Source organism: Parus major, chromosome 1A (genome assembly GCF_001522545.3).
Source record: "Parus major isolate Abel chromosome 1A, Parus_major1.1, whole genome shotgun sequence".
NCBI lineage: Eukaryota > Metazoa > Chordata > Aves > Passeriformes > Paridae > Parus > Parus major.
The window spans coordinates 8,694,024-8,718,108 of NC_031773.1; the positions used below are offsets into that span (position 1 = coordinate 8,694,024).

The 24,085-nt window shown below is 35.2% G+C and overlaps 1 protein-coding gene across 5 annotated transcripts in view; it reads left to right on the plus strand.

Annotated features, from left to right (window-relative positions):
- PCLO (piccolo presynaptic cytomatrix protein) overlaps positions 1-24,085 on the plus strand; it is a 314,143-nt gene that overhangs the window by 248,631 nt on the left and 41,427 nt on the right. For 2 of the 5 annotated variants that reach the window (XM_015627653.3, XM_015627654.3), the window contains exons 18-23: positions 723-794; positions 3,363-3,543; positions 4,762-4,956; positions 6,196-6,378; positions 17,453-17,594; positions 20,831-20,898. In XM_015627653.3, coding sequence (XP_015483139.1) covers positions 723-794; positions 3,363-3,543; positions 4,762-4,956; positions 6,196-6,378; positions 17,453-17,594; positions 20,831-20,898 — 841 coding nt within the window. The remainder of the gene's footprint in view (positions 1-722; positions 795-3,362; positions 3,544-4,761; positions 4,957-6,195; positions 6,379-17,452; positions 17,595-20,830; positions 20,899-24,085) is intronic. The other 3 variants (XM_033514290.1, XM_015627655.3, XM_015627656.3) reach the window with 3 other exon arrangements.

A 24,085-nucleotide genomic window follows, 5' to 3' on the forward strand; every position in this document is an offset into this window, starting at 1 on the left:
AAAGCAGTAATCAATCCTCCCCCTACATGTCCTCAGAGCCCCCTGGAAAAACACTCAGGTCAGTTTTTACAATAAGGTTAACTGCTTTCATCAACAGTTTCCCTGTCTTGTGCTCTCTCGTCATATAAAAAGATTACTTGTTTCTTACTGTGGCCTATAGGAGAGTGCTTGACACAGCTCTCATGCTTAACAAGATCTGCAGATAATGGGTTTTGATAGCTGTCATTAATACCCAACAGTACAACTTGTCCACATGCCTGGATCACTTACAGACTCTCACTAGCTACACTGAATTCTGCAGGCATTAAAGCCTGGTCTTCACAGATGAGGTTATGTAAATAGGGTGTTTGATATAATACATTTGAAATTCACACTCAAATGCACTTCAGGCAGATGTCTGAGTTCAGGCAGATCTGATGGTGGGAAAAGCTTCAGGAACAAAAAATGGGGCCTTAAAATTCAGTTTGACTCTTGTAGTGGACATAAATTCTACCCAAAACAACTTGTGGAAATTCCTAAAACAGGGCCAAGCACAAGCCCATCTGGCTTGATAACAAATAATAGCACCAAATTGTTTTCCTCAGAACAAAGTTGATGAGAGGGTGAAAATTGCCTACCTGTCACTATGAAAAAGGATACATGGAGGAAATTATCTATATAAACCACCATAAAGACTTGATCTGAAGTTTATGAGGTTAATTATCCTTTTACTTGAATTGCAGCTGAAAAAGAAAACACTGGAAGTGACTGTTTGGGATTATGATAGATTCTCCTCAAATGACTTCCTCGGTGAAGTGAGTATTTCATTTCTTCCTCTCTACTGGTTATAACTGAAGGCTGTTAGATGGACACTGTTCTCTTTCAAGGTATAGTGCATGCGTTAAGTAAAACGTTTTTTTTTACATCCCAATTTTATTGTTGTCTTCATAACAAATGGTCATGATTTCTTTAATTTAGACATGAAAGATATATCCCTTTTATCTTGATTAACTGGGGGCAAGCTAATTTAGCACCCAGCAAAATCTTAATTTGCTGAAAATTAATACTTTTTTTGAGATAGCAACAATGTTCACAGTGACTCCAGTGGAAGTTCTTGTTGTGACTGAAAGCTGTCTGACTTGATTTTACTGTAACATAGGAGGCCTGAGGAGGTAATAGTCTTTGTAAATGATTAAAGGATTAAATTTTGTCATCAGGCCATATTTTGACATGAGCACAAGTATCTTCAAGGATGAGCAATTTAGTCTTGCTGATCAGTCTCAGTTTTAACATTCTGAAATAGTAATATCATTATCAAAGTATGACTGAAGGCAAAATCTAATCTCGTAATTAATAATTAATGAATGCTCATGGGAAGAAGGCTTTCTCTTTAAAAAACAAATAAACAAGCATATGTACATATAATGCAGAGTTACCAGCAATAACTATGATATAAAAATAATTAAAGATGTAATTACAAATAAAGATTGTAATTAGAAACAGAAACACAGGAAAATTGATCGCTTATACAGAGTAACTGAGAGTGTCTGGGCTCATTCTACACTTTAATTCTTAAAAAAAGCCACACAGTTTATCTCCAGTTCCCCTTTGTGTAACTACCAAACTGAGCAATCAGTGTCACTATTTGAACAATTACCAAAATAAATGTATAGGAAGCTGCTACATGATTGCTTATTTCCTGCAAACTGTGTCCCTATTCTTGTTGAGTTCAGCATGTTTCCCCAAATGCAGGACTTTACTGAATATTTACATCCTTGTTTTTTATGACATTTAGAAAATAGATTCTCCAGAAACTGCTTCTACAAGAAGATTTAAACCTTTCCCCTTAAAATTTTCTTCAACCTCTAGAACTCTTTTTTTATTTCTTTATTTTTTAAATTGTGAAAACAGTGAATCTCAACATCATGATGTCCAGAGGAATCCTGCAGCATAACGTCAGATGTGGGATATCCAAACTGTGCCCCAAAGACTCGCTTCAATAGAGCCAGCAGCACTTTTGTGCCCTAGAAGAAAAGTGGCACATTATTATTTCCATACCCATAGAAAGTGGAACCTCTCCCCCTACAAAGCAGAGCCCCCATCCTACACTGCCTATTGGCAACAATCCTCAGCCAGGCTATCTTCCAAGTCATTTTCAAGGCTTGACCAAAAACCACAACAGGGAACATGCTAGTTCATCTGTTTAGATTAATTATAGGTCTAACCAGAAAGACCAAGCCAGATCATAGAAAACCTACAATACTAAAAGGAAAAAAATTGAAGGAAAAAAGGCTTTTAACCTAGAAACAATCAGTTGTTAGGAGACTTCCCTGTCCCTAACTTTGAAGAGGCTTTCTTTTATTCAGGGTCTTGTAAAGTGACAAAAACATTATTCCCTGAGGTAATTGCACATTTTATTTGTCTAGCAGTTCTAAAACTTCCCTACCTGACATTATTTTTAACCCCCTCATTTTAGAGCGAGATGCAAAGCTGTTTTTGACCTTCCTTCCTTCCAGACTCTGTGATGCATTACAATAATTTCCCTTGGCCCCCTCAACTGCAAGCTTATTAAGGGATGAAGGGTCTTTATTGGTGTCACTGCTCTTTTTTTTTTACTTCTATTTTTTAAAAGAAATTTCACAGAAGTCTCGCTAACAATGAAGGTGGCTTACAGCAAATTTGATCTGCAATGTTTGGGGTATTTTTTAGCCAGTTTATTTTTTTTTATTCCCACATTACAGTTGCACCTCTTTTTTTTTTTTCAGTAATGTTTAGATGCCTAAATGGTCTGTTGAACTCTATTATTTTAGTGAAGTGCAACAGTAACTCTGTTTTTTTCTTTTTGTTGCTGCTTCTGCATATGTGTATTTTTTAAAGACTCGAGAAGCATGAGTCTCATATTATTGAAAACCTTAATAGAAAAGAATATGCAACTTTTTCCCTCTTAAAAGCACTGATAAAAGGCAAAAATTATACTGCTTGGTTCTCCTATTAGAATATGTCTGTACAGAAGCAGAATGTCTTTTTAATGTCTTTTTACTGTAGCTGTCAAGCTAGTGCTCACAAGCTGCTCTCTAAACTTTCCGGTCATCTTTGTGTGGAGCTATGCCATAGCCAAAGGACTCAGCCCATAGCTCCTGCTGAGGTCCTGGTGAGAAGACATATTGGTTCAGACACACCAATATGCTCCTGAATCTGGGTTTGGGGTCACAGCACGCTCAGAGAGTTCTGAATCTGTCAGCACACAGCCTTATACCCTTCACTCTTACACTTGATTGCAGCTTTTGACAACACAACTCTAGTCTCTTCTGCTGTATGCGACCATTAATAGATCATATGTTATATATATACAGGCCATGTGTTATACTCTGATTTATCTGTAGGTATTGATCGAGTTATCCAGCATCTCTCAGCTTGACAACACTCCTCGGTGGTATCCTCTTAAAGAACAGAGTGAAAACATAGATCATGGGAAATCTCATTCTGAAAAGAGTAGCCAGCAATCTCCAAAACCATCTGTCATCAAGAGCAGAAGTCATGGAATATTCCCGGACCCCTCCAAGGGTAGGAATGGCTTGGTGCACCTGATATGAAATATTTTCCCAGATGATGTGTAAACCTTTGCTATGTGTAAGTTCTAATAGAAAAATAAAGATACTGGTATGAATTTTGTACATATTTTTATTAAAAATGTATTTATCTCTTTGATTAATTAGTTGGAGACAAAGCTTAAATTGTCTCAATCTTGCCAGCCAGCTTACTGGGTAATTATGTCCTTAAAACAGCAGCATACAGACTCCACGTGCTTTGCACAACTGCTATAGATTGCCCTTTATAGATTGCTATAGATGTGCCCTTTTCATTTTCTTGATAGCCTTGAGTAAACACAATACATATTTAGCTTTTTATTTTTCATATTCCTTAAATATTCTATGGAATATTTTTTCTTCTAAAAATGCCACGTTAATTATTTATAGAGGAACAATTATGCTGCAATAATGCATATGCATTTCCAGTCAATGATAATGGACTGTAGCACATCTAAGTTGTATTAGAAATCAGTGGAGCTGATACAGAAGAAATATAGTAATGTTTACAAAAACAGAATTGATCTCAGTGTCTCCTGCTCCAAGAAATTTATCTCCAGTTCTTTTTTTTTATACTAAGTAGTCAGTGGACAGGTGCTCTCTTAAAACACATTATGTGTCCTGTCAAAGCAAAAAACATTCCATCTACAATCCAGATGAGAGCCCCAGAGGGACAAGATGCTGCTTCATCTCCTCTCTATTTCTCTGTGTAACATTTTCCCAGGGACTGGTGTCTGTATAAGATGTCTGTCTTAATTACAGGTAAGTATGGAAGATATTGTAAGTTAGGCTGTGATTTTCCTGATGGCATTATTCAGGTTAAAATGACTTGCATTCACTAGGTGTTTGGTACTGGAGTAGGTGATGCTGCTTGACTTCATACTAGAGAATTGAAAGTGGAAAACACTATGCCTTCATTCCACCAGTTTGAACCAGCACAGGAAGTGTTAATTCACAGGTGGTATAAAACCAATACTAAATAAATCATTCCCTGAGCCAGGTAACAGAGGGGAGGAAGTAGAAAACAATGCCTCATAAGAGTTTCCTAATCGTGATGATGCTTTAAATGGAAAGACACGGCCTAATCTTTATTTCTTGTTCTGGAATTCACCTAGAAAGACCAGTCAAGAGAAAGAGAATGAACTTGTTTGTTTTTAATAAATGCAAGAGTTGTACTTCTTCATTTTCCTGGTAGACATGCAGGTGCCCACCATTGAGAAATCCCACAGCAGCCCAGGGAGCTCCAAATCTTCTTCTGAAGGACATCTCCGCTCTCACGGTCCATCTCGCAGCCAAAGCAAAACCAGCGTCACTCAAACTCACCTTGAAGATGCTGGGGCAGCCATCGCCGCTGCTGAAGCAGCTGTGCAACAGCTTCGCCTTCAACCAAGTAAAAGACGCAAATAAATTCCTCAGCATGGCAGCTTAATGTTCATCTGTTGCCTTTTTCCCTGCTGTCCTTCCCTTTTTGCCTATTTTTTTTCTGTCCTTGGCACACTGTGCTCACTCTGTTCAATGTCTTTCTTTGTGTGCCTGTGTGTGAATACATATAATTACAATATACTCTTGTATTTAGAAGTCTTTTATTTATTTATTTGTTTGTTTGTTTTATAAAGACTGCAGTGAAACTGGCTGTTTCTCCATCAGTCCCTTCACTCATGGTCCATGATGTTCCATGGTTGTGCATGACTCACAAAGAAGTCCATTGTGTACTGATATCACTAAATATCTACCAATGAAATAATCAAAACCTGCAGAGATGCAACTGCCAGCTCTTCAAATTGCACATAAGACTGAGATCACATTAATAACAGGATGTATCTATAAGTAGTAATAATGAAGGACAGTACTATACACACAAAAGAAGATTTGAAGCTAAAAAAACTTTTTTTTAACTACCTGACTGAGATTTCTATTTTTGAAACATAACTGTAAATATCTATTTTATTTTTGTTTTGGAAAGGAAATATAGGGCAACTTTCTTTATATCTCAGATAAGATTGTGTTAGTGATGAGCAGAACAGAAATACAATAAAAACATTAAACACAATAAGTGCAAAACCATTGAACACAGAGCCTGTAATATCAGATTTCAATGATGTCAAGTTAGCAAACTCAAAGGGAGTTGAGAGCTAAGTCAGGTGTCAGAGTTCAGTTTTTTGAGTAATTTTTTACCATGGATTAATTAAGAGTCAAGATAGATTTCATCTGACAACTTCAAATAGGTTAATTAATTAAAACTATTCCATTCAAAAGGATTACTCTCCAGAGTATACTTCAGACCAGTATCATCTGATTGCTAGCTGAGGGTTTAGTTGATGGCAAATTAAATCTCTCTGACTGTGAAGTCATTGTGTTTGTCTTTAGGATTTGTTGATATGCCATAAACTCACCATGGTACAATGCAAACCTGGGGGAAAACTATTTCCCTTGTCTTCACTGTCATTAATACAGAAACAGCCAGTTTTGATTCTCTTTAATGCTGTGCATGTGGTGTCTCTTTGGTGTTTGAAAACACTACTTACTTAAATACAGAAAAAAAACCACTTCTGTTTGCATGAATAACATTTAAGCTGGTTCCATCTGAGGATACATACTCTGGGTTTCCATTTCACCCACACTGCCACAGCAGCACATAAAAGCGGTCAGTCTAATCATGCCAGGAAGCAGCACAGACACAGCATAGCAGGAGTCCTCCCTATTCAAAGAACTCAGTCTGACAATCTGCCTCCACCAGCCAATGACAACAAAGACCAAAGCCAACTAGCCCTCAGGAAGGTGATGTCTGATGGACCAGTCAAGCCTGAAGGAGGTGAGCAGAAAGACATGGTTAAGAAACCAACTACATCCCAAATACTTCTTGCCATGTCAACTAATTCATTGCGATATTTAATTATTTATTTTACCCCTCCATTAAGTGCTGTAAATGTTAACATGAATCAAGAATTCTGCTTGATATTTCCACCTATCAGTGCATAAATCCATAATGATAAACTGTGCTAAGAAGCATTATGAAACAACAAATGTGTGCACTTCCATTCCACTGGAGTACTTGGAATTCTGTTGAAAAGTAGTATAGCTTTGCTCATGTTGTTGCCTAATAAAAAGCATGCATCCAAGCTGGTCTGCTTAAGCATGATTGGACATTTCTTGTACTGTGACAAAGACCTAACTGCACATTTTTGGTTCTGAAAATGTGACTGGGACAATAGCAATTCCTGTTTCCTCTTCCAGCTCAATTATCATGTCAACAGTCATTAGCATAGATAATTTTTCAAACCACCAGTGGAAAGGAAAGGAGTTTTGATCCATGTATAGCTCAATCTCTTGATAATTTTACTATCAGCATCTTTAAAAATTATTTTCTACTTGTAGGCACCTGTAATACCACCTATCACCAATTTATTCCCTCATCACAAATAAAGAGCCAGAATCTCAATCAGTTCAAATTGCCACTGTTCTTTTGACTTCTGGAGCATCTTGTTTGTTTCCATGGAATCTGAGGGATAATCCAAATAAATGTACTGACTGAACTCCCAGATGTTCTCTTGTGCTGTAATCCCTTCCTAAACTCTCAAGATTCATTGGTTTTTCTGTCAACACCATTGCACACATTGGACAATATAAGCTGGCTGAGAGGGGTGTAGGAGGGAAAGAGGAAATGGTACTTTAGAGAATATATTCTAAAGGCAACTTGTTGACTAGGCAACTAGTGTGATGTTAAAACAACTAATTAACAGGGTTAAAGTAACATGTTTAACAGATCTTTTTAAACAGATCTTTTAAACAGATCTTTTTAATTACAAGTTTTTTCTTAAGAGAGCCTTTAGAATTCTTCCATAAGTCCATGTATTTACACAAACACACACACATTGTGTTACTCTGCAGCTCAACTCTAAACACTCAGCTCAGGCAGAACCAGAGAATGTCATGGTAAGAACTCAGGCATCATGCCTGAAAGCTGCATACCACTCCTGGGGGGTAGACCATTCAAATCTAAATGACTCATGATATTTTTGAGGTATCGTGTCTGTCAAGTTTTATCACAGAGGCTTGTAGTCCTGTGGTAATTTCTTTTCACATAGACAGGTAATGCTAAATATTTTGCTTGTGATGTAAGGTTGAATTAAGTTTCAGGTACACTTTAAAAATATGGAAATAGTGAGTGAGTCTCTTGGCTTTAAGTACCTGTGCCAACAAACCATTTGTTCTTCTTTAGTTTAAAATTGCAAAAAGAATATGTACTGATATGTACTTGGCTAAGCAATATTGGAAGCATCCTAGAGAGTTATGGGAATAAGAGTCCACATTTTAAATAATAGGAGTCCACATTACAACAATATATAAAAAGGGTTATAATTGTTATGAAGAGATGTAGTGCTTTTGTCATTTTACATCTGACAAATAAACACAATGCATGGTCACATACACAGTGTTTACAAGCCTGGTTTCAGACCTGTGAGATGTTTTGGCTTCTCATTTTTTGCACCAAAAATAGTTTGTCCAAATTTATTCATATGAGGTGGGCCACTAGTTACCATTTAGAAGTTAATGATTCTCATTCATTAGCAGGAATGAAAAGCAAGATGATTGCAGTTTTATGGAGTATCAAAGTAAAATGAGATGAGTCTATAACCTCTGATGTGAGAAGCACCAAAGATACTCAAAACAGCTTCCAACTTATGGACTTCTTTTTGTGGAATGAATAGATGATAAAGGAACGAGAGATTTCTCCTGCATTTTGAACTATGAATATCAGGGCATCATCAGTTCCCAAGTCCATTCCTAAAGGGATGATGCATGCTTTTGTTATTCACCTCCAAGGTAGCCTACTTTAATGGTACCTGGAAAAGAATGCATTAGGAACTGGTTTTAATGATTGGAACCGTCGTCTTGGCAAGTTAGCAATTTTTTGTTACTATGTCTCCAAACCTTTTCCTAAGGATGCCATTACAGATAATCCACAACATTATTATTTTATTTATTTTTTTTTTTACCACTGCTATTTCTCTATGCATTTATTGAACCACAGCATCTTTTAGAGGAATTGTTTGGGGTTTTTCAGCAAATACACAATGGTGATGGAAATGATTCTATGCTGTGAGGTCCTTCTATGCCTAAGATAACCTTCAGAAAGAGTGTTAACCTTTGATCTAGTATCTCAGTAGCTTCCTTTTTTTCTCTTGGGTTGAACTGGCTTTGGAAAAAACAAACAAAACAAGATAAGAATCCTCAGTCATTCTGAGAATGTCTCAGAGAAATCCTTCTCTACTTTTGATTCCTAGGACCCTCTCAATTGGGTCTATTTTTATTAATTGTGTGTCTGTTGAGAAGTAACAAGGAAATCATAAACAAAACCAGCACCTTAGTATAAAAAGAATATTTTATGAATACAAAGGTCTTTCATCAGTTTTTTTTTTTAACTGAATTGTTTTTGTATTCCCTTTAAAGGATATTTAGGTCAATCTGCTTTAAAATTAAGGTGAAGATACAACAAAAACTATTGGTTTTTGTTCAGAACTTTTGTAAACAACATTCAGTTACAGCAGTTAATTAAAAATAAAACCTGAATTATAATTTTATTGTTGCCCATGAGAGAGAAGAGTGTGATCTGCAAAGAAACCAACTGTATGTTGGTTTCCAATCACATCCCTCAGAGAATAACAATAACATTTCAGAGCCAACTCTTTGAAGGCAGAAGTTGCAAGGGATCCAAGTCTGATGAAGAGAGCAGTGCCTAGGCTTGAGTTAATTTGATTTAGGTGTTGTGCAATGTATGAACCATTTCCAATTACACATTTACATGAAATTAAGCACAGTCCCTGCAACATAAATCTGTGTATTAGAGTTTATCCATCAGATGAGTCAGTTCTAGGCATGGTGTGTATCAGTCCACCACCTTTTCAGACAGTAATTTATCCTACAGAAGGATCTTCTCATTACATGGAATTTTTATGGTAGGTCAGTTTTAAATAAATTACTTTAGAGTTCTTCAGATACTTGAAGAGTTGGAGATGTTCTGATGATTATTACAGTTCTCTGGATACATACATATGAAAGAGTAGGTGTATTTGTAATATAATTTTTACTGATTTTATACAAAAAAGTCTTTTCAAACCTAGCTTATAGATTTAAAGAAACTCATACCATGCTGTAATTTTCATTCTTTCCAATAAAGTGAATAAGAAAGACAAGGAACTTGGAAAAAAACAAGGAACAAGAAAAAATCTTCATCATTTGTGTTAAGAAAACAGGTGCACTCTGTCTTGTCATAGTAGAAATTGTAGCTTTCAGGGAAGTATGATCACAAAAATAAAAGATAGTGTTCATCATATAGTCAGAATTTATCTACATAAGTACTCATTTTTTTTTAAGTGATGCACTTTTATAGGGACCTGTGCTCTCCACAGTTGTAGTTTAATGGGTAAAATTTGATGAGCTTGTCATTTGCACAGAAAATGATGCCAGCTTTCCCCTAAAGGACAATGATGGTACAATGAAAAAATCAATTCTTTTATTACATTAGAATATCCAAGGGTGAATAAAACCCCCATTATTTTAGGACCAAATAAGAAAATTTCTAGAAATTTATTTTGTATCTTTCTAGTATCTTTGAAGAGCAGTAAATTAATATTTAAATAGTAAATAGATCAGTAAGTGAATTTAAGTCTCAACATCACTGTAGCCCTATCAATTTTTTATTCTTTCCAGAAGACACTTATGAAAGAGAAGCTACAAGTCAATATGCTATTGCTTGCATATCATTTGTTGATGCATCCCATAGGCAGCTCCTCTTCTATTTGGCTCACATTAACCCAAACAAACAAACAAGCAACCGGCCAAGATAAAAACACTTCTGTATCCCTGGTCTAAATTAGTTAGCAAATGTTAAAGATCTAGAGAATTTGCCATGTGTTTCAGTTAAAGATACAAACATACCTGTTAATTTAAGGTAATACCAACATTATAATTCTACAGGAATTTCTGTCCAATTTTCAATAATGGAAAGGTTTTTTCAAGATCAAACCTCTAGCAATTTAAAATCACAGCATTTCCTTAAAACATCCTCTGACACATGTACCTGGTATTATTTTTATTTGTCCCTGAAAATGGCAGGTGGGGGTGGGGGGAGGCAGGGGTGAGGAGGAAGGGAGAAAATGCAGCACCTCAGCATTTCAGAGAGAACATTTCATCTTTTACATTGCGTGTTTTCCATCATGACACAACAGCTTTTCCAAACGTTGCATGTCAAATGATTATACTGGTCAGGGGGAGATCCAATCTCAGAGTTGATACTGTTAGCTACAGTACATACAGTAGCAAAACTCCACATCAGGGTTTTCAGAATTGTACCCAATTAAACCTATCAATTTAAACATCTGAAACAATGCCAGTTTAAAACACTCATTCAAAAGGTAGAACACCTGGTTATAACTGCCTTGAACCAACAACTTTGACACAAGTTCACTTAAGTGTCAACATACTAGGTTAAAGTTACTCAAAAATGTGATGTGATGCGTACGTCGAGACATTGCCACCAATGTACAACCCATGATACAAGTCTGAACCAGTAATGTGTAATTTCTAGACACTTAACTGCAAACAATTAAAATTTACATGAATTTTCCTTATCACTAAGTTCTGTTTATTTGCTTTAGCAACAATGGAGTGGAAGGAAATTGATTTATAGGTCATATAAATCTTCTGAATTGGATATGATTGTGGTTTCAAATACCTGCTTATTTGGGATCCCTTTTGGTCTATATCCATTTTCACACATTTGATAGGCAATGCCATGTTTTAATTTCCTACATTATTTTGGGACATTTCCTTCACACTTTAAAAGTTTATAGCCCAAAGCTGTTTCGTGACTCATGTCACTAGTTTCTTAATTTCCAAGTTAAACGGGCCTCCATATTGCTACAAATAGTACATTTCCAAGAATCATTATCAAACAAGAACAGTTTGTTCCCATTCTCTGCAGATAGCAGCAATCTGAGGCTGTCTTTTCAACCTTGTTTCAATCTAATAGCTAGCCCATTTTGCTTTGGTTATTCCTACTATTTCCTCTTTCACCATTTTAAGCTGACATGTAATTTCAGAGAATTGCTAAGATTCTTCATTTGAAAACTCTTATTTCCAAAGTCTTTTTTCAAAATTCTGTAGGGTAGACTAACCCTACAGAGTGCATGGAGAGTTGTTTCATCCAAGTTGCTTTCCTGGGTAAAGAAATTACTTCAACACAGTTTAAGAAGTGTGCTCTTCTTCTGTTTCTCAGCTCAAATGGTAAATTTCTCTGTAAAGGGGTGTCTTGAAATTTCACAAAATATCCCTTCTCAGTGTGGGGTCAAATCTGTGTCTAATATGCAGCTGTGGTTGAGATAGGTGAGACCATGGCTTAAATTCTTATTCAGTATGAGGGAGCATTAGGAAAATAAACTACCTGGGTTGACCTGAGGTAGATAAGTTTGATCACCAGTTGTTTATGTATCCCCTCTCTGTTGCCAGTTCACAAAAGATGTAACAAGCAGTGCCAAAAACACTTTTACCCTGTAAAGCCTAACAGAGCAAGCTGGAACAGCCCTTGCTTTTAATGCTAGCAAACACTTCATAAAAACAGAAAAATTGGAATTTGGGGCACTTTGAGGTTGGAGCACTTGAAACACAAGTGAAGGGCAGCCAAGCTCCTGCCAAAAGACACTGTATGAGAAGCCCAGTCTGTTGGTCATCAGAAAATTACACCCCACAGATCAGAGCTTTCACTGTCTCCCATGGGCTGGCATCTCTTTGAGAAGACCCAGTGTGATGCTTTCAGCCTTTTTGTCACCCAGAGCTTCTCAGAAGACTGACAGTTAAAAGAACAATTTTTTCAAGTAATTAGAGGCCAGTTGCAGAATCTTAATCTTGAATCCACACTTGAAGGCGTTTTTTCCTCCTCCTGTTTGGTTTACAAACAGAACCGTCATTCCCAATGCATTTTGACAGTGTATTTTTGTTTCTAAGCAGAAATTGAAAAAGGGGAAGAACTACAATTTATTCACCAGGAGAAAGTGCTGGTTGAGTCCATTCTTTCCTTCATATGAATCACAGAAACGTATAGTCAACTTTTTAAAATTTAAGTCTTAAAAAAAAGCCATTCACTGTAAAAGAATGGCTGGAGTGGCTAAGAAGATTGTTTCCATCTTTCTGCTGACTGATTTAGTAGTTCCTGGTTATAGGTCTTTTGTGAATGATCTTTCTTCCCTATATTAGGTTTTAACAAAGCATCTTCTCTGTTGTCTGTTGAAAACAGACTTTTCTGAATGATTAAGTGAAATCATATGCCCTCCAAGCTTTCCTCTCTTAATGATTTTAATACAATATTTTCTTCATATTGAAGCGTGACTTACACATTTTCCCGGGTTCTAAAAGTTTATTTTCTAACTGGGTCCATAAGCCAAAGCATAAGCAAATATATATTTTTGCCATATTAATGATAATTTTAAAAAATAAAATAAACAGATTGAGCTGAAAGGTGAGGTCAGTGCTAACCTCCATTTTATCAAATCAGCAATCCTTTCCCAAGAAGGCATAAGGGAATACATGTCCAAACATCATTCTGTTGAAATTTTTCTTCTTCCTGTAAACCACACAGAGTACAAAATATCAATCTAACCATTGGGAAATCCTAGTCCTATACCAGATATAAAATTATCATCTTCTTTCTTGGAATCTGAAATAATTACTGTAAGCAATTGAGCACTCATTTTGAGTTTTCCAACTCATTTATATATTATTCACTAGAATGGTTGAACTGAAACTTTTGCTCATGCCAGAGCCTGTAAAACAGGCAGTTTAACAGAATAACTCAGAGGCAGCATTAACACCACATTTCAAACTACTAAATGTGACATATGTACCCATTCCAAGTAGAGAACAATTCATCTCATCAAGGGATCTACCAGTTCAAATAGGATTAACAGATGAAAATTAAATCAAGCCACAATAATAGCTTTGTATAATAGGAAAATCTATGCCCTATTTCAGAGAAAGCCGCTCATATTAGAGTTTTAAACTTTCATTTCATATTTCTGTTTTTCATAGTTGAATGGATGGGCAGCCCAACATCACAATATTGCAGTCCTTAAAAAGCACCTGATGAACTATGTAAAGAGTTTTCAGAAAGGGGGCTGGAGGGGGTGTAGGGATATCTCCTTTCTCCCAGAAAGAGGCCAAATGAAGGTGTAGTGACCTTCAGTTAAGCTTTATCTCTTCCATCTGCAGAGGCCTGAAGAACCTTTTCTCTAAAAATGTAAGGCTGTAAGAATCATATGTAATTGGCAGCAATTTTCCTATGACAAGTATTTAAAAAGTTTTTTAAGCTAGAGTTTCTAAAAGTTGCCTTCTGTGCTGTTTGGGTTTGGGGTTGTTTTGGGGAAGGGTGGGGGGTGGGAAGGGTGAGCCAGGGAATAAGAGCCAGGGAATAATTTGCAAAAACAAAGGGCAAGGAAACAATGAAACTCTTTCACACTCTGGATACTTAATATTCAAATGATGGAAATCGCCTTCACCTGAGTTCCTATTCAGATAAGCATTGTAGATTTCAGTAAAGTGAGACCTTGTAGCTTCAGACACCTGTGTGATACCAGATGACAATATTTAATCTTTGGACCCAAGTAAATCCATGTGAAACTGCTCAGATGCTATGGACCAAAGCACGTGCTGCCAGAACTTTGAAGTCAAAACCTGAGGACTAAAGAATTTTCTAGCATAGGCAGCTCTAAGCAGGAGCTCTATAACTCAGAATCACCCTGTCCTATTGCCATAATTAAAAGTAAAATTAAAACTAAATATAGTGCAATAGTTGCCTGTTCTCTATGTGGCTATGAGCCCAATTGACCAAGCAAGGTGGAAATTGTTCTGACACTTCCAGGACTTCACAGACCTTATGTAGACCGTAAGACTGGAGGAGCAACACAGTGAACTCTGACTTTCTTGTTAAAGTTTCTAAAACAATGTTTACATGTATTCAAAGAGAAAGGGCAAGATAGCAAGATTGCAAGTGAGTGTGCAGGCTATTTTCTTGAACATAAGTGCATGGAACAAGTTCTATCTTTCCACACAGTAGAAATATAACCATAATTAGACTAACTCTCAGGGAAAATATTGCATGAGTGCAAGCATTGCCACATCCTAACTTGAAAGTTTCATACATAACCAGCAGAAACTTAGAGGCCTAGATGTGTCTGTAAAAATCCAGACATGTAGAAAATGTGGGTGTCTCACAAGTTATGAGATATCTCTATATCCAGATTCTGAATTTGTCACGAAACCAGCTGTAAATCTATTTGTGGATTTCATTTCTTGTCACAAACTGACACTGTGATTCATTACTTTCATAGAGCAGACTTGAAAAAAAAAAGAATAATAACATTAAACTTTAGAATTTTCAAAATCCAGTCATGAATATAAACTTGGATCCATTATAACCATTCACCAAGTGAAGTGATCTTATAGAAGAAAACATCTATATGGAAAATTATGTGACTTAGTGAAAACAGTATGAAAACTAAAAATACAGAATACTGAATGTGTAATCAGGATACAGCTGTTTCAAAAGATACAGCTATGGGTTGATTATAAATAGATGAAGCAAAACTTTTAACCCATTTCTAAAGGTTTAATTCAAGCTTTTATGGATTGAACTAAATTCTAGGTTCTTACTGGTTTTAGAAATCCACCAGTAAAGATATAAGAAATTACTTCATACAGTAATTTTTACAGCTAAATCAGTAAAAAAAACACCCTAGATATGAATAAACATCTCAGGCCAGATATGTTATGGTTGAGATATATGTTATGCTAAGTAAATTCATGCCTGAGGGAAGGACTGTTCTGGCTCCTGTGGGTGTTGTAGATGTGTTGATCTCCCATTTGTACTCACCTGTGAGGCATCTGCCATGCCATGCAAAAAAAAAAAAAAATTACCAACAAAACAACCTAACCTAAAGGAACCCTCGGAATTCCAAACAGAAAATATCAAGAGACATACAGGTCACGCAAACACAATGAGAAATGAGGCAGTGAATTAGTTTGGGACAGTCATGAGAGAGCCACAATTCAGGCTCTTGAATACAGGGCAATAGGCAATAGTATGCTATAACAGAGAGTTTGACCTCTCATCTCTGAAACATCACTCCTGCCCAGCACTTCTCAGCAGCATTTTGTTGACATGTCACCACAGGCACAGGAATTCACTCACAGCACCACCAGCTGAAAGTGACAGAGCAACCACTGCACACAGCCACCACAGCTGGCTGTCTCTGGAAAAACATGGGTGCCTTTCTCCCAGGTAGATATTGAAAGTATCTGCTAGTAACACTACGATTTTAAAATTTATTCCTTTGTGTTTTCATCCAAGAGGGCAGCCTGTGATAAATGTATGAAATCATGTAATAGAGCTGAAGAATAATTTTATCTATAAAACAATGTGGACAAACAACTTCCACTTCTGTCTGTGGGCAATAGTAGAACAAAGGAGATTAATAGTGTTGAAAAGATAAACAAATTATGTGTCAACATGGTTTACCAGTGAAGAATCACTGTGGAGAATAAGAGTTCTCAAAGTTTTTCCAAGGACTGATGATACAAGAATTGCTTCATTTATTTCTTCTAGTTCAGATTACTCACCTGTTTTTGCATTATGTTTGAGGAGTTACACCCAGCTTCCTGGTCCCACGAGGCAGCATGCAGCACTCTTCGCCAAAAATATTATTCAGTTTGTCAGACATAAAAAATATTGATTGCCAGTTTTAAGCAAGACATTGCTGGGGCTCTGGCTCTTATTAAATTTCCAGTTAGATACTTAATTAATTTATTTTTAAAGAAGAATCTATTTTTACTGCTTACATAGGCGTTTTACAGTTCAACAAAATAACATAAAACCTCATTAAGTCTTCATAGCAAAATAACTTTGCAAAACAGTATTTTCTATCTTCAGTATGTTGAAATAGATAAAACATAACAACAGCTGATGTATTAGGGGACATTAGCAAAAAAAATACCCAAATCTGTATTAATATTCCCAGACAATTGTGTTATTCAATGTGAGAATAGCTACTCTATTGTTCTTGTATTAATTGCTATGTGTATGTCACCATGTCCTTTTTCATTTATATTTCTCAACTTGCTAAATGCCAAACACTGGATGATTTGTTCCTGTAGTGCAGTAATGTCCAAAACACAAAATAAGGCAATCTAAAGTAGAACTAACACATGCTATACTAACACCAAATGGTATTAAATTAGATTAAGACATCTTCCATCAAAATATGTTCATTAAAATTCTGTGCATGTAGTAAGAGAGATCCAGATGGGTAGGAGCAGTTGAGAAATAAAATGTATAGCTGTGTTATGTCTGAAGACGGGTGGCAATATTCTCTGTGGCTACAGATTGTGTGCTTGCACATCTTTGAAAACTCCTCTACTCAAAATCACCAAATGCAAAGAACATTTCACAGGGAATATGAGGAAGGTCCACTGGGTCTTTCATTTTTACAAGATTATGGTATGAAATTTTTCAGATGAATAACTGGTTTTCTGTCACTTTAATCAGAAAATCAGTGTTAATCATTCTGTCTCATTCTTTTTTTTCCTTCAGGCTGTTGATTTGAACTGTTAACATGACTGGAGAAAAAAACATGGTGGTGTACTATTTGATTTAGAGCACCTTATGCTATGTGAAAACAAACTTTATCTGCAAAAGATGATAAAGCAATATTTGAATGTAAAATATAAAAGTGAAAGTGTTTGCAGCATGTGATTTTGATAAGTTATATTTTTTCTTAATGTCGGTGGTACTGTTGTCTTACAAGTTTTTAGTAACCAAATGCTCCTGTCCTGTACAGCAAGGTCTACTAATCACCGACCTGCAGAAAGTTCTGTCTCCACTGGCTCATCAGCCAGTAGTTTTGGCAGTGGATACAGCATGGATAGCGAAGGCAGCAGCAGTGCCACTGGAGAGAATAATTTATTTCCCATCCCAAGAATGTAAGGCTTTTCCGTTAATGTATTGTATCCTCCATGCACAATTTATAGCACTTTCACTTGCCAGTCATCTTCTTATGTGGTTTCCTCTGCAGACTTGAATTATGCAGTAGAATAGCAGCTAACTGGGGAGAATTCCCCAGAGTTCACACTTTTATTCTGCTTTGTTGAGCACTGAATTGTTAATAACCAACCAAGCCTCTGCCTCAGCCTCATGTATTTCTTCCTGTCATGCAGAAGATGTGCTGGTCTCAGCCTTTGATGAAAGTGTGTAGAGGCGGGCTTGGCTTATGTTTTAAAAGTACAATTACTGTAGGATTGAGAAAGCTTAGTTTAAGTTTTCAGATTTTCCTCCCTCTGCAAAGTTATTAGTGCAAGACGAATTAATACTCTGGATACAGCCCAACTTTCAGTTTTTAGGAGTTTCAGTAGAATTTCTCAGTGCAAAAAGCTTTTTGGTATAGAGTCCCTGTAGGAATTATCAAGCTGCTATCAGCATAATGATCCTACAAAATGATTTAATTTTCCAAATTTTTTTATCCAGTTAAGTATTCCACAGAGAAAAGTTTCGCCAGGATTTTTTCACCTCCTCCATCAACATGCACCATCATTTAGCAATTTCATTTATATTCCCAAATAGGACAAAGTAGCTTCTGATAAACTTAATGATTCTGGTCAGAAAAAAATTTACAGATTGACTGTTCTCAAAATATTAGTTGGTGCTCATTGTTCATTCATTGTCTGCAATAGATGTTCAATATTTTCTCTGGAATCAAAGTTTTTGCTTTTCCCTTGAAATTGTGAACTATTAGTCACAAAAAACATAAGCTTCCTAGAAAACTCCAGAAGTGAGATATTTCTGAGTATTTATCATTTTCAAAAATAAAGTCCAATAGTATTTGTCTACATCTTGTTAGCAACTAAAGGGAAAATAGAGATAAATCTAGACTTCAATCTCACCTTCAGAATCTAGGAGGACTATGTGAGCTTAGGTTGTAGGGTGCCAATTGTTTGATTTGTATTGGATTTTCACTCATGTTGTTCTAGGCTAAAAGATGATCTTGGTCTTTGACAACATGAAAAGGAAATGAAAAATATTGGCCTGTCATTCCTCGTGAGAAAAGCAAGGATGCATAAAATCTTTGTGCACAGTAACACAAGATGTAGCTCTCAATAGAAATTTTCAGTTCACACATGCCAAATTTGAGTCCAAATAACATCATTTACTGGGTACTGACTAGCAATGTGACAGTACCTGCAGTTAGATGCTATTTGACTGACAGACTCTTTGGTCTCTTAAGCCTGAAATTAGCCCCACTTCTACTGAAAAGCAGGAGGAAATCTCCACAGCTTCAAATTTTCTCTCATAGAAATTTGTTCTTATGAATTATACTTAATTAAATTAAATATAATCATGTCTCATTTTTTGTAAGGCTACATTATTTTATTTTTTTTCATTATGGCATTTTAAAGTAAGTTATTTATATGCTGATATTAGACAGAGTCTTTAAAATTACACAGAAAATTTATACTGACGGGACCTGCTTCATTTTTCATGTTAGTCTCCAGGGCTTTACATAGTAATGTAAGGAAAATGAATAACAAAATAGCTGTATACCATCAGATCATTCATGGAGAGAATGTTTAAAATTGATAACTATTTCCATTTTGAATTCTGTATAAAAATTCTTACTTATCTGAATATGTGTATAATTGAAATCCTACTCATCATTTGCATTCACACTGGCTTGATAATGACTTCAGGGACTATGACCTTGTACTCTATACAAATCCAAATCCATGAGACCACAGCTTACAGTTTGGATGTGAAGTATAAAGTGGGAAAAATATTTTTAAGTATCTTGGCATGTAAAACCAAAAAGGTTATAAGCTATAACCAAAGTTATAGCTTAGTTTCTGGTCTATCAATAGAAATTTTTGGATATGATGAATTTTAAACTCTTGGTTTTAGTCCAAGTGCTTTTAACCATAGGAGCAATTAGTCTTGAAGCAGAATAAAATAATTAAATAGTGACACCATGGGAATTGTTTGATGAGGTAACTAATTAGAATACTTGCCAATATTAAGCAACTATAACTATCAAGGGAAATTAATAATTATATGCAGTTACATAAATCTGAATATATCTTGTAAAGTCTTTCTAATTTGTTTTTTTTTTAAAAACTCCTATTATCTAGTTGTAATATTACTGAAAGCTACTCATGTTCTTATCTCTGATGAAGACCAGATTCTCTATGTCTTTGTGTTGTGTAAAACTTTATAGCAGTATGTTAGCTGTAAAATAAAATTAATTTTGAAAGCAAAGGTGAAAACAATTGAATGATGTACAAGGAACATGACTTTTGGGACAAATAATTATTGTATCATATTTGTAATGATTTATGAAACATTACCTACAGAAGAAGAAAAGAATAGTTTTCAGTTAAAACTGAATATAAAATCGCTTGAAAAACAGTGATTTTATACCAATGTTTTAGTTCTCCATGAATTAGACAACTTCAGACATGAAGCTGGCTCACAGGTAGAGAACAGGTAAAGAACAGTGCTGACCCTTTAGCTCCCAAGGAATCACATGCAGCTGAAGATAATGCCTTGTAGTCTCCATCACAGCAGTCTTAAGGCAAAAAGAAAACTGGAAGCACAAATGTTTGAGTGATTGTAGTCATGCCTTAGAGCTTGCAACAAGTATGTTTAAAGACAGCTTATATTTTACCTAACTTTCATTGTGTAAAAATAGACATCAAGATTCCAATGCAGGTTCTTTCTACATAAAATACAGGAAAATAGGGAACTCTAGAGCATGATTTATCCTCAATTTACTGTAAATTTTCAGAATTGTTTCTTGTGGCAGACAAATCTAAACTGTTAAGTAAAGGAATCATTTAAGAAGATAACAACCACAAGAATGCCTTACCTTTGAAATAATGGTGTTGTAGACCAAATATCAATTTTTGTGACTGCTTATTATATATTTCACTGTTGACTATAACAAGATAAAGTGAGAAGATATGCAGCCCAAGACTGATGTGGGGCAAGTAGCAGACAGCTGATGGACCCATTCTGTAAGAATGTACAGGCTTAGCAAGATGTGATTGCAGTTGCATTCAAAAGAGAAAAAAGTAATATTCTTAAAAGAATATTAAAAGCCTTTAGTGTATCATAATTCTAAATTTCATCTTTATGTGGTTTTATTGACAACCACCATATCTTTTAACAGAGGGAAGATGAGCCAGAATGGACAAGAACCTGTAAAGCAGTCGGGAGTAGGAGTAACCGATTCAGAAGGTAAAAAGAAATACAAACAGCTCTACAGTGGTACCTCATGTTTGTAGGAAGGATGTGCCTAATTCTTTTACTTGTTATGCTATGAAAAATCAGTCTGTGCTCTCTGTATTGTAGATTAAAATCCTGACCTTCTTTTTCTCTGAGGGCCGTTTACACAGAAAGCCAATGTAATGAGTCTTCAGTTTAAATGAGAATGGTGTCTTACTTGTTTATTTAAAGTAATTAAATAGTTAGATTACAATGAATAATATATAATAATATCTGTCTTCTGATGTTCAATGCTTTCCAAATAAAAAATACGAAGTATAGAGCTGACTCAATACTCAGTGGATTCAAGGAATATATGTAATGCCTGTCAGGCTCTATTTTTTATAACATTTCAGAATATTTAATTCATTAAAAATATTAATATTAGGATTTACATAAAACATTAATTTTAAATAAAAATATTAGCTGAGCAGGCTTGACTGCTGTGCTTAATGCAGATGTACTATAATGAAACATTTATTGGATTGGGAAATCCTGAGTGATTTTGTTTTGGTATTAATGTGATGCTCAGAAAGAAGAAGACATCGTAATATTGGAGCTGGAAAGTGCCTGAGAGAATGACTTTCAAAATTTCATAGGGAATGTGATTATCTTTTTCTTGTGTAATAATGGAAAAAAACTACCTGAAAATGCAGATTGTTTTGTACTGAAGATGTTATGAAAATTCCCTTTACCTATAAGGTATATTCTTTCAAGTGTATGTTTATGTTGACCTCAAATATAAAACTAAATTATCATGACCTTCATTTTAACTTTAAAATAAGACCTTTGTCATTTAGATGCATTTCAATGCAGCTTTGAGTATCAAGTAATTCATGAATTGGAATTTATAAATATAATTGATAAATTGATCCTAAGTTTAGTCATTTAAAGAAACCAACATTTTTTGGGTTTCTAGAGTCTCTATACATGGGGAAATAATTGCTGTTTCCATATTTGAGGTAAAAGCAGTCTAACGTTCCACAGAGCTGAAGAAACCAAATTGGAATTTGCAGGTAGATATGTAAAGTTCTCTTTTCCAAAGCAAGAATTCTTACCCATGTATATGTATTTTAGTAAATATTTCCATACATAGTAGTCATTAAAAAATACTTAATAATCTGCCTTATCAAATATCAAATACTTTGATAATCTTCCTATCAAAATTCAATTTCTCAATAGTACATTTAACCATTTAAAAAAGAGTCTGTTTCTTAAAGGATAAATGGTGGGATGAAAATGGGAAAGTCATGAATTTTTCATTTTTATTTTGTCATGATGAGTTTTATACAGATTTATAACTGTAAAAAAATACCTTTTCATTATTTTGTTTAACATAAGTTGCCCCTTAGGTTATGTCTTGGAGCCTAAATTTCAGAGCCTATAAATACAATATATTTTAATTTCTTATTGGTACTGTTAATTAACCCCAAAACCCAAACAAACCCAAATAATAAAAACCAAACAATACCCAAAACAACTTTTGAAACATTCTGAAAGATGTATACATAGCATTTGGTCTAAAATTACCTTTCCAAAGTTATGGTTCTTCTTGGCTTCAAAATTTGAAAATAAGTCAAGAGCTGCATTTCCCTATTGTTCACTTACAATGCAATTCACCTTTGCTACCTTGGGAACTCCAAGTGTTACAATTCCTAATCTGATAAAATGACCAGTTCTTATTGAGTGGTTTTTGCCACTGAGAGAGGTTGTCAGTCTAAATTTTTGTGTCTGATTTCTAGCTGAGTAAGAGAAAAAATGTCAGTGTCAAAGGATAAACTAAACTAAAAGCTGGAAAACAATTCAAGAGCATTTGAGTTTCAGCATGTAAATTTGAAACTATCTCTTGGGAAAGTAGCTCAGAATTTAGAGGAACTCAAGGTTAACTGAGAATTACTTCAGTATTACAGATTTATTGGGGCAAACCTTTTATAGATGAATAAAAGAGAATGAAAATCTTAAAATCATGTCTTTTCTGTAGTTCACTTACCTGTGTTGTGGACCAGATGACTCTGAATTAAGTTGAAACAAATATTCATTTCCGCTTTTCATTAACTGTGGAGATCTCCCATAGCTGGCATTTGTATTCTCATTTGCAAATAATGACTTGGAGTCACATTTAAAACTTTTTAATACTGTTACTATTTTTTTTACATTTTCAGATATTTTTAGGGCATAACTTCTGTAATAAGTAGCCTTGGGTTAGTCTCTTTAAAATGGTGAATAAATTTGATTGATTTAACATGCATATCTACTGCTATGTGAAATGTTTTAGTCATGCAAGCCATTCACATGGGCCTGACAAATATAGCAGGGGACTTAGAGCATCTTTAAGACCAGTAGCTGCAGGCAAAGCAAGGTAGGACCCTCAAATGACAATGAGAATTAGTTTCTAGGTGGCTGAATCAAAACTGTAGCAGCAGGGTTTGAGTTCAGCTCACAGGGGTATGACAGCAAAATTTAGACATTTACATAAATTGAATCTCCAGGGAAAAATGGTCATTTTGTAATTGTTTTCCCACTTCTGTTAATGTTTTGTTGGGAATAGTTCTTGTGCTATTAGCATATATTAGTACAGTTTTTCTGGAAAACAGTAATATTTACTTTGCTGATATAACCAAATGGTCAATATAAACAACTGTGATTCTGTCTATGATAATTTTGTTTCTCTGAATCGCTTCTCATATTCTGTATTTTTGTACTACTTAATAATATAAAAAAAAAAAAAATCAGAGTTTTGTTCTTGAACACTGTATTAGTTATTTTTATGATATGCACTGTTGCATGCTATCTTACTCTGGCATTCTGCCCCGAGCAGATGAAATACTTCATCTTCTTAAGCTTCAGTAAATCTTATTATACATATTGTGATCACCACTAAGTTATGCAAGCCAACTTCTGTATTTGTTTCAGAAAGTGCAATATACCTTGTTCAAAGATTTCTTATGACATGGTTAGAGTATTGCAGACATTATAAAAAGCCCAATTGCACCCATGTAAGGATTGAAACTAACAATTAAAAGCACATAATTAATATCTTGATTCAGTTGTAAATCATGATTGGTCTATCTGTCCTATGACGTTGTTCAGCCAATGGGCTATGTTTTCCACCTACCAACCTTTTATCTACTTAAAAAATATATGGGAAAAATTATTTCCA